This window comes from Rhipicephalus microplus, chromosome 4 (assembly GCF_043290135.1).
Source record: "Rhipicephalus microplus isolate Deutch F79 chromosome 4, USDA_Rmic, whole genome shotgun sequence".
Lineage (NCBI taxonomy): Eukaryota > Metazoa > Arthropoda > Arachnida > Ixodida > Ixodidae > Rhipicephalus > Rhipicephalus microplus.
The window spans coordinates 49,140,457-49,151,812 of record NC_134703.1 but is presented as its reverse complement, the minus strand read 5'-3'; the positions used below and the strand labels follow the sequence as shown (position 1 = coordinate 49,151,812).

Below are 11,356 nucleotides of genomic sequence, written 5' to 3'. Positions count from 1 at the left end.
TATTAACCTTTTGAAACTCTTCTTTCCGTGAACTATTAGCGAATGCAATGCACTGCCTTCAAATGTTTTTCTTAAACGTGACGAATGACTTGAGTCTTTTTCTGGTGACTACATAGTTGATATTGCCATACTACATCATGTCATTTCATTATTTCAGTTTTGTTGCATTACCTTTCAATTGTTAAAATTTTTTCTACAAGTTAGTGCAATTTTTTGTATGGAAACGTATGTAATAATCTTGGTTATCACGTGCTTGTTTTTCAGAAGCAATGCCTATAATAGTGGGTCCGCCTTGGTGTATCAGTGTCTAAGGTGCTCGGCTGCTGGTCCGAGGTCGTGGGTTCGATCCTGGCAGCGGCGGTCGCATTTAGGTGAAGGCGAAATGGTATAGGACCGTCTACTGTGAGATGTCAAACTTTCTGGAGCCTCTCAAACTTTCTAGAGCCTCTCTACGGCGTCTCTCAAAATCGTGTGGTGGTTTCCGAATGTAAAATCACACGAAGAAGAAGAACAAGAAAAACGGTTATAATAATCTGTCGTATACAACTTGTTCACTGCTATCACTGTTCTTGTTGTGGGGGCGCAGCACCACAGGGTTGAGCCTCGTCTCTCCAATGTCCATTGTCCTCGCTTGCGCGCGCCGGGAGCGCCGGCTGGAAGTGTGCTGATCGTAGGTAGAAGAGAACGATGATCACGAGTGCGCTCGTGGCACGCTTTCTGCGGTGCCCCAAGAGCTATAAACCGCACTCGCTCCCGGCTCTCTCTCTCTCTCTCTCTCTCTCTCTCTCTCTCTCTCTCTCTCTCTCTCTCTCTCTCTCTCTCTCTCTCTCTCTCTCTCTCTCTCTCTCTCTCTCTCTCTCTCATAGCCATGCAGTGCACTTCGTTATGAAAGAAAGAAAGAAAGAAGGAAATAAATAAGGAAGAGTAGAAAGAAGAAAAGGAAGAAAGGAAGAAGAAAAGGAAGAAAGAAAGGAAGAAAGAAAGAAAGAAAGAAAGAAAGAAAGAAAGAAAGAAAGAAAGAAAGAAAGAGTAGAAAGAAAGAGGGAAAGAAATAAAGAGAGAGAAAGAGTAGAAAGAAGGAAGGAAAGAAAGACGGAAGAGTAGAAAGAAAGAAAACAGGCAGAGTAGAAAGAAAGACGAAAAGAAAGAAATAATGAAAGAGTAGAAAGAAAGGCAAAAGTAAGAGTCGAAAAAAGAATAAATGCAGGAAAAAAAGAAATCAAAGAAAAAAGGAAAACGAAAAAGAACAAAGAAAGAAAGAGAAAGAAAGAAAGAAAAAAAGAAAGAACAAAAGAAAGAAAGAAAGAAAGAAAGAAAGAAGAAAGAAAGAAAGAAAGAAAGAAAGAAAGAAAGAAAGAAAGAAAGAAAGAAAGAAAGAAAGAAAGAAAGAAAGAAAGAAAGAAAGAAAGAAAGAAAGAAAGAAAGAAAGAAAGAAAGAAAGAAAGAAAGAAAGGGGTTGATGATCTCCGGAGCTTCGCCCAGTCGTCATCATTCACTTCGTGGATATGCTGTGATTTTTTTTCCTTCCTGCTTGGTCTTTGAACTGGCGATACGCACTAAATAAAAACTGAAAGTTACTTCAATCTATCTTGCTATGCGTCATATGAAGATCCAAACCTAAACAAAGCCAGAAATGCCAGCTGCCATGCCCTCTGGGACGAAGAGGGCGCTTTCAGCGTGATATAAAAGCCACATGGTTCTCGAAAACTCGCACTATTTCACCTGCAAGTAATATGCACACCACCGACTTTCTCAGAGCTCTCAGTAAATAAACCACTGCGTTATATCGACAACCTCGCAAATACAGTCACGACTGAAGGCATTAAGAGTATATTCGCTACACTTCCATTTCAAATGCATTTCAACCGCTAGAGCGGTTGCCCGAAGGACACTACATTATTTAATGATGCCATCATGTTTTATATACCTTGTCAGTCTTTTTAAAAAGGCTAATTCTGGCTGCACGTACCCAGGACAATACTATCTGATTGCATCCAGCGTACGGTACCATTCTTTCATTTTATATACGCACCATAGACAACGTGTTCTATGAACTATCTTCAAATTTTCACGATTTTCAGATTCTGATAATTACACATATTCAAGAAGCCTACCTACCTGCGTGCAACGTTCATGTGAAGATGAGTCGCAGTACGTAATTACAAAGCTTCTCCAAACATATCAATTTCCCGCGAAAGAAAGAACAAAGAAAAAAAGTGCAGCCAGCTCCGTTTCGCGAGCACAGTCGAAACCACGATGCTGATGCCCCCTTTTGCCAGGTTCACCCTCCCCCACAATTGTGCGCCCCTTATTGGTTCACCCTTTCCACCAAACCTCGTCTTCCCTCGTCCCTCTTGGCGTGGCGCAGCCGTTTTTCTCCCATCGAGTCCCATTCTCGGCACGCCTCAATACCCCGTTACCAGCGCTACACCAACTTACGGCGAAGCCTCGAGTAAAACCAGGCTAAAGAAAAACTCGCATAAGAGGGGCAAGAATACCACTTCTGCTACACGCGCCTCTGACTACGTGAGAGCAATGCACCAGATTTATGGGAATAAATTCAAGTGAATTTCCACTCCGGTAATATGTGAGGTGGAAATGAGTTTAGGTACTCTTAGGTAACTTTGTCACCTTTTTGCTTTCCTCTCCTTGACATTTCTCTCATCGTTGTTTTATTCCCTTACAGACTGCCCCGATAGTCAGCTGTACATTTTCGCGCTTTTTTTTTTTTTGCTCCCTACGCTCAGAATGACCGATGGCCGCTTAGCATGGATTAGGTCTCCTATCTTATCGAGTTATCGAGTTTCAGGTAAGGCGTTCACATACAGAAAACAAATACCCTCAGAAAGCATAGAAAATACATAGCAACAAGAATATGCTGGGCCGGGGATGCAGTGATATAAAGTCGGAAACAATGTCACGCTATTCAAGATTGTGTTCTGTTCTTGGCTTCCAAGGTTTTCCTGCAATGCATATGAAAACTGAAGGATACGACAGCGAAAACAGTAACAATACACGCCCAATGATTCAACCGAAAAATTGAGTCAAGCCCCTTCGATTGCCTGTCGCTATAAAGGAATTGAATTATTATGGAAATAGGAAATAGTAATAAAATATATTTAATGGTGAGCAATGTTATAAGCTCAGATAGCGGTGGAAAGAAAGATGTCAATCTTGACTTGCAAAAAAAAAAATACCTCACACACCGCTTCGTCAACAGTAGTATTTTCTTCGAAATAGAATCTAAGGGACGCTCCTACTGAACTACGTAGAGGGGGCTACCCAGTACCTCATCATCCTGATACAATATTCAGCTCCTCCGATTTATTATTCTTGTGAAGATGACCTCGTCAAAATGCAGACCCCTTCATAGTGTGTTTAGAGCCGCCAATATAGAAACAAGAATGCAATGCTTGTGCCGGTTTGATAGCAATCTGTCGTTGTAGGCTGCTGCTCTAAGGAGCGAAGCGAATGCATAGCAGCACATAGGTTATGCTGGTAAATGTCAAATATTTAAAATACTGCCTCATATGGCTCCAGCCATATGTTGTTTTATTATGTTGATTTCTCACAGACGATTTGCTCGATGGAATACAATTTTTAAAATGAAAGCACTTACAGCAGGGTCAATTTACATACATACATACATACATACATACATACATACATACATACATACATACATACATACATACATACATACATACATACATACATACATACATACATACATACATACATACATACATACATACATACATACATACATACACATACATACATACATACATACATACATACATACATACATACATACATACATACATACATACATACATACATACATACATACATACATACATACATACATACATACATACATACATACATACATACATACATACATACATACATACATGTGGCCTCTGTGCCAAAGAAAACAAAATGCGCGAACCTCGCCCATACTTTGGCGTTTCTGAATGCACCATAGACTATAAGCTAGGATGCACGCCTCAGTAGATGCACACTAGCAAAAACACGAGGAAATGTAGTTAAGGCTTATGGAAATTTTTCGCAAAAAGCGAAAATGCGTACATTATTAAAACCGAAAACTAGGAGTACACGCCATGTTTCGTGTGCGTGTATGCCGGTATCCCGCGTACTGTGGGTAGATTGCCGGCAAATATGGGGATTTCAAAAGAACTTGCACTTTTTCAAAGCGTTCATGGGCGCACCACGGATACAGCGAAACGCCTTCGCGAATTCGGAGAAGTGGCTGAGTGGAACGTTGCACTCTTCCCGCCTTGTCGCGGCGCGTTTCCTATCGCAGAGCGAGTAACAGTAAGTCATGAAGAATATCTGATCCTCGCTGTACGACTCCAGGCGACGAATCTTTATATCTTTCCTGGCACCAATCCGCGCCGCCGCGTGGTAGACGGCAGTCTGGTAAGCTGAGTAGGAGGCCTCCAGCGCCGGTATGGCGGGCATGAAGGCGATCGTCGTGTTTTGGCCCAGATCGCACGAGACTCGATGGTTGTAGTCTATCGACTGTGCACTGCCCCACCAGTGCACGTTCTCTCCACGGTTGTCCACGGTCGTACCTCGCGAGTCGAAGCTTCTGGCCACCTCTCGAGCAAACAGCGACCCCAAACCAGCGTAATTGATGGCGAACGGCGCTCCGACGTAATATATCGGTGGTTCGAGCGCCACCATAGCGGCATCGACCAGGTTTAGTAAGTAATTGTACGAGAACGGCTCTGGTCCAAGCGATGTCCGCCTCTTGCTGTAGACGTCACGGAAGTGATCGTGGCCCTGTAAGCTCTGGAAGACGCGCGAAGCCCGCAGCCAGTCGTCGAAGAACACTGACCCGTTCATGGGTGGAAATATCTCGTACATCGATTCCCGCTGCTGCGACTGGAAAAACTCCTCGGCAGGCATGACGTTCAGAGTGACGCTGTCAATCTTGAGCTGCACCGTCTCCCGGCTCTCACGGTCCATCCAGCTGGCGTTCTTGGCCAGTGATTTGAACTCATTGGTGACGCTCAGCAAGAAATTCGAGACATCGTGCCGAGTGTCATGGGACGGAAATAGTTGCGTCTCATATTCGGCGGAGGACAGAAGGCCCAATCGCGAGTCGACGTACTCCAGGCAAGCACGCTTCTTTTTTTCCTCGATGTCTTCTCTGAACATGAGTGCCGGTTGGCCGATGAGTGCCCACAAGTGAGACTGAATGAATAGCCACGCAATGCCGATCAGTAGGTGCTCGTGAGTGTGCTTCTCGAAGAGACTGCCAATACTTGTCGGAAGGTTGGAGTCTTCCAGTACAGCCCAGTCCTCGGAAGACCACGAGTGTTCAAGCTCATTCTCGTAATTAGTGCGGATGTACTTTAGCAAAGCGTTCTTTCCTAGCGAGGCTGCTATGCTGTCGAACTTGCTCAGTGTCATCCATGACTGCTGGTTAGACGCGCCTAATAGGACCTGGGTGAATGATCTTTCCAACTTCATCAGCGTAGAGTACTTCACGCTGCTCGACGCGTTCAAGACCGTCAGGTGGGTCTGTACATGCCGCGCGTATTCGATTGAACCTGCGGTATACTCAAGCCGATCCACCCAGGCGGCGACAATGCGAGGTTTACGGAATACCAAAACCTTGCCAGTTGCTTGGCTGTCGGCGACTTCTAAACTGAACAAGAAGTTTATGTCCCACTTGATAGCCATCTCAAGCATCACGTCCATCGGGTGCCTGTCGCTTGGATGTTGCTGATCTTCGGGCCAGTGAAGAGATAAGTTTCTTAGTATGGCCTTCAGTGCAAGAATATTGGCAGCTCTCTCACTCGGTTCAGGTTCTAGACATCTATGGTACAGACGACTAGGTTTATGAACACGCCAGAGGTCCCTGGAGAGTTCCGCGAACTGGCCCTGGGTCGCAATTGCGTTCATATCGTCGCGAACGGATCTCACGTGGGCATGCGCGCATACGAACGAGTAAAAGTCGTTGCACGGATCCAAGCCGGTATCCATCGAGTCCAGAAGCCTTGCGGCGAGATCTGAGCAGGGTTTAGTTTCGCAGGATTCGGTCGATGTCGTGAGCTTCGAGAAGAGCAGCATGTAAGCAATGACACCGAGCAACGTGGCAAGTATGAGTACGGCACATGCAAAAAGAAGATGCAGCATTCCCGCTTGCGTCATTTCCTGCATTTGCGGGTGGTGCTGCTCTTGATGGGTCCTTGAAAGGCCACTCTCGTCGTGATGCGGAAGCTAGACAAAAAAAAACGTTATGCGTAAGTTATCGAGGCATCATTTGGTTTACCGTGCATGTCATACGAAAAGTACGAGAAAGCTTAAGCTTACTACTACTACTACTACTACTACTACTACTACTACTACTACTACTACTACTACTACTACTACTACTACTACTACAATTACCACCACTACTACCACTCTCGCTACCACTGCTACAACCAGTAGTAGTACTGCTATTATTGCTCCTGTTACTACTAGAAGTGAACAACTACTGCCTCTACTACTGCTGTGACTACTGCTTTTCCTCCTGCTACTTTTCCTTCTACGGAATGTAGTAGTGGTAGTAGTAGTAGTAGTGGTGGTGGTGGTAGTAGTAGTAGTAGTGGTAGTGGTAGTAGTAGTGGTGGTGGTGGTAGTAGTAGTAGTAGTGGTAGTGGTAGTAGTAGTAGTGGCAGTAGTAGTAGTAGTAGTAGTAGTAGTAGTAGTAGCAGTTGTTGTTGTTGTTGTTGTTGTTGTTGTTGTTGTTGTTGTTGTTGTAGCAAGCGTATTAACATCAACACCAGCCAAAACAAGTAAATTACTCACTAACGCTAACCTCTATATATATAGACCAATTAACAACTCTGAAGACAAATGCGGAAGAAAGTGAATGTTTCAACTATAGAAGTTTTTGTCCACACTGACACGCTCGGCCATGCACAAGAAAGGCACGTGAACCTGTTTTTTAAAGACGATAGTCTTTCTTGGGGACCTTCGACGGGAAAATTTTGTCTATCTGTACATTTGTCTGTTTGTCCGCTCTGACGATACCTCAAACGGCACCTAACGGCCAACCCCATCCGCAGTGCCCACCACTGATGATATTGCTCAAGGTTTAGCCTTCATAGTTGTGCGATTGTCAATTAAAAAGCAATTATTGCGCATATCTGGGCGCCACAACAATGATTTGATGTTTTTTTATGTTTGTCTTTATACTAGAAGAGGCACACACAAGTAACTCTAAGGAATAAAGCGTTTAATCGCGCTGCGCTGACAGTGCAACGCGATGCTCAAAAACTTGTTTCCAACGCTTTGCTACGACGTCACGGTGGTGGCACCTGCCCGTCGCTTTGCGTTCTACACCTTATCACCTCCGAGACTGGCGCGCATCTTTCTCCGCGGGCTGCGCGCCTTCGTTTTCGAAGATTACTGCCAGATGGCACTTGTGTCTAACGTGCCTAGATGCGCTCGTTCGCCTCCGCCACACGGTCGAGGCACTTTAACGCAGCGCCTGCAAAATACCATTCACCGATTTTCTTGCGCAGAACATCAAATAAACGTTTTGTTCACTCTCTCCAGACGCAAGACTATCGTCTTTCGACGACATTTACAGTGTAACATGTAGACCCAGGCCATTTTTTTTATCTGCGAATTTATCAGTGAGTGCTTACTCTAGCTTGTATTTTATTAAAAGAGCTAACGTGTTTGCCCTCACCATATAAGACTTGTACATCGGACACGTGTACAGCCTCGGCCACTACTGCATAGAGACCGCGGGTAGTCGGTCTTTGCTCCGCAGGGCGACACCTTGAGGGAGTTTCGTGTTCTGACGTGGTCAGCCTGACTGCTATGGGCCATGCGTGCTTCTGACACACTACGTCGGAGCCCGAAACTGCCTCAAGGTGTCACCCCCCAGAGCAGCGAAAAAAGTATGGACCATCTTCCTGAAGGGAATCATAATGGGATGCGAAGCAGCAGTGGTGCGCACGCCATTGACTAGGCAGAAACGGACGTAGACGCGGGTGCTGGAAGAAGGGTTTAAAGCAAAACTTGGTGTAGTCTTTACTCTAGCAAACGTTTCTTTGAAACGCAAAGACAAGGGAGGTGGGTTAGGCTTCGTGTATTTTCATGGCAGATAAACGAGCCGAAAGAGTCGCTCGAACGTTGCGAACAATCGAGAGGGTAAGCGAGAGAGATGACACGCGGCGAGTAGTGAAAGGCTAGGGAGAGAGTGACGTCAACGCACGCGCACCGGGAGGGAAGGCATGACCTACTTGGCACCGCCCCAACACCTGTGGCCAGGGGAGGGACTCGTGGTGCAGACGGAAACACAGCGTTACACAGGCTAGTCAAAGAGCTGCTTCGCACCTATACCCAGCTGCTCGCGCGCTCTACACAGACGTGGCCGCGGCTGTACATCACTACACTTACAGCACACTTTGGCACAACAGGTGTGGCGATATTCAACTAAAAGGAGGGCGTACTCACGCTTTTTATACTTTGCTTGCTGGAGATATCGGTGTCAGTGACAGTTTTCCGCTTCACTAAATGCAGCGATGTATTGATGGCGTGAAGCTGCCTGCCCACATTCCCCATCTCCTGCACATGAGAAAGCGATGGGTTAAGAAACAATACGATTCTGCTTGCAAATCTATCAACATAAGAAAAGTGGCATAAAACGTTCTTTGAACGACAGTCTTCATGACCCCTTATATTTTATTGAAAAGAGGCAAACTTCGTTAAGTTTTCTGCACTTGAGATTATGAGTTGAAGCACCATACTAACATTTAAAATAGCCTATGACCCACGTTAAAAACATTTTATTAGACAGGTCTTTTTTAAAAAGATTTCTACACACAAAAATCTACATCTTCGAATGCGTTGGGCCATATAAGAGTACGTGTTTTACCTTCACGTTAGCGACGAACTATCATATAAATTTTGCGTGATTACTAGACAAAACAACCTGTACGATTTCCTAGGCTTTCTTGTCTACCAGTTCTCATCAATGTTGTGCTTTAAAAAACGATACCTTAAAATACCCCTTTCTCTAACTCTTAGAAGAGTTTTGTAAAGGTATACCCGCGCATACGTATATATACTCTTGTCGAGAACGCATTCTACAGATCTACTGGTAAAGGTGAACTTTACAGTGCTTGACTGTTGAATTTTTCGCTGCATAATGGGTGATGTAAATGTTTGTGCATTTTAATTCTATCAAAATACTGGCAGATTCCACGTACAGTGGGAATCGATGATATGCCAAGCACGTATGAGGAAGGTTGAGATGTCCCTTTCCTGCTCCAGCACAACGTTACGAGGCAGGCGGACGTAATACACAGTAAACACAGGTAGAAATGTTATAAGAACTTACGTATCTAAATCGTATGCAAGTATGTTAATTATAGTCGCGTAACGACGGCACCACTAGCGTTTGCAATACCAGCAGCAGCAGCGGTAGGCATGTAAATTATGCCGTACATGAGTTCTATGTCATGATTATCATGTTTCCGCCTGACATTTGTATTTGTCGTCCACTCATGTCACGTAATACCAAATTTGGTATATGTGAAGCTAGCGAAACGGCCGCGAGCGCGATATGAGCGTGGTACGCAGTCAACTTCTTACATAACACGCATGTTATGATTATCATGTTTGCACTAGTCATACACCTCCATCATCCGTTCGCGTCACGTAATAACCAATTTGGTATATCACACATACACCCAATTTGGAATCAGGTGAAATGGCCGCGAGTGCATAATAAGCGTGGCCTGTAGTCATGTTGTTACATGACACAAATGTCATGATTTTTACGTTAGGGCCTGTCACATATGTCCGCCAAGCAGTCATGTCATACCATACCAGTTTTGCAATATGTCATGTGAACGAAACCACCGCAAGAGCTGGAAGGTCATGACATTTAAAACATGGCATTCTTGACATACATGTCATGATTTTCATGTTATGACTAGTCATCTCTTCTCATCATAGAGTCATGTTATGCCATACCAGTCTTGGTATGTATCCTATAAATGGAACGGCCAGGAGTGCTAAAAGTCGAAGGCGGCTAGATAGACACTGCACATACGGTCAAAGTCGCCTAAGTTCGCTAAGGAACACTTCGCATTAAAGAATTAGAATTTTTATTCTTTCTTATTTGAAAAAAAACGACAAATGGACTGCCCCGCTGCTAACACGGGATCAATTTCGGCCACCGCCGTAGAATTTCGATGGAGGCGAAATACCAGAGGTCTATGCGCTGTGCGATGCCAGCCCACGATATTATAAATAAAACTTCGCTTCAAGTTCAATGTCACCCAAGTGTCCTGGGCTATATAAGTGGCTTCGTTGGAAATCCGCGTTCAGAGTGTAGTATAACTCAATAATTGTCTCTGCTATCACGAACCTTCTTACACCTTGCCCTATTTATTTGACATGACCTGGAAAGGTGACATTAACCGATTAGATGAACCGCACCGTAACTTACCATCATCAGCATCGCGTGCATAGAAGCAGATATCGTGGTTATACTATTTTATTTCTTTTTCCTTCTCCTTTCCTGCCCAGCTCTTCTTGGGGCCGTTTTATCCTCGATCCCCTTCTCCTATATAGAGTGGCATATAGGCGCCTTACATACGCCTGCAAAATTCTGTTTTGTTCGTTCAATGGATTCCTTTCTTTCCCTCTCCCTCTCTGACTCACCTTGACGCCTGTGCTGTCGTGAATAGGTTCACTGTGCTTGGTCTTGTGCAAGTGGCTGTCATGCTTGGCACTTGACAAGCTCAACATTGAGCCATGTTTTGACTTGCCACCTCTCCCTCGATGGGGCATCCCAGTGTTGTAGCAGAACTGGTAGGCAGGACAGGGTAGGCAGAGCAGGCACCTGAACAATACGTGTTCTCGAGGAGCCAGGAATCGTGCGTCCTTCCCGTCGGTTCGTCGGTTCTTCTTCTTCTTCTGCTTGCGCAAGGACGGCGCGCGGACGGCTTCGCGAGGGTGCACGCAATATAAAACCGTGCAACCCACTACAAGAAGCAGGATGTTTAACCAGGCGACATGAAGAAACTGTGCAGTTCCCACGCAATAGCAATAATGTCTGATGTTTAACGACCCAAAACCAAGATGTGATTATGAGAGACGCTGTTTTGGAGGGCTCCGACAATTCGCACCATCCGATGTTCTTTAACGTCCACCGACGTCGCATAGTACACGGGTTCAACCACTTCGCCTCCGTCGAAATGCGACCACCACGGCCGGGAGTATTCGCGCATTGAAACACAAAAATTTTGGGTTAATTAAGTATTCACTCGTTTTCATCTCTACTGTATTCAGTTTAGGTCATGTTGTT

General features: G+C 44.9%; 1 protein-coding gene across 1 annotated transcript; it reads right to left on the bottom strand.

The window, feature by feature from the left end:
* Positions 1 to 4,194: 4,194 nt before the first annotated feature.
* On the bottom strand, positions 4,195 to 10,797 carry LOC119172647 (neprilysin-1-like). Its single transcript, XM_037423801.2, has 3 exons — positions 10,711 to 10,797; positions 8,494 to 8,604; positions 4,195 to 6,258 (listed from the first exon to the last, which is right to left on the bottom strand). The coding sequence occupies exons 1-3, from the start codon at positions 10,795 to 10,797 to the stop codon at positions 4,195 to 4,197; spliced, it is 2,262 nt and encodes a 753-aa protein (XP_037279698.2).
* Positions 10,798 to 11,356: the final 559 nt, after the last annotated feature.

Coding starts and splice junctions, on each gene's coding strand:
- LOC119172647 (XM_037423801.2), bottom strand. CDS start 10,797: ATGTTGAGCTTGTCAAGTGCCAAGCATGACAGCCACTTGCACAAGACC. Junction 8,605..10,710: donor ACGACAGCACAGGCGTCAAG/GTGAGTCAGAGA, acceptor TCTCATGTGCAG/GAGATGGGGAATGTGGGCAG. Junction 6,259..8,493: donor GCAAGCAAAGTATAAAAAGC/GTGAGTACGCCC, acceptor TTTTTTGTCTAG/CTTCCGCATCACGACGAGAG.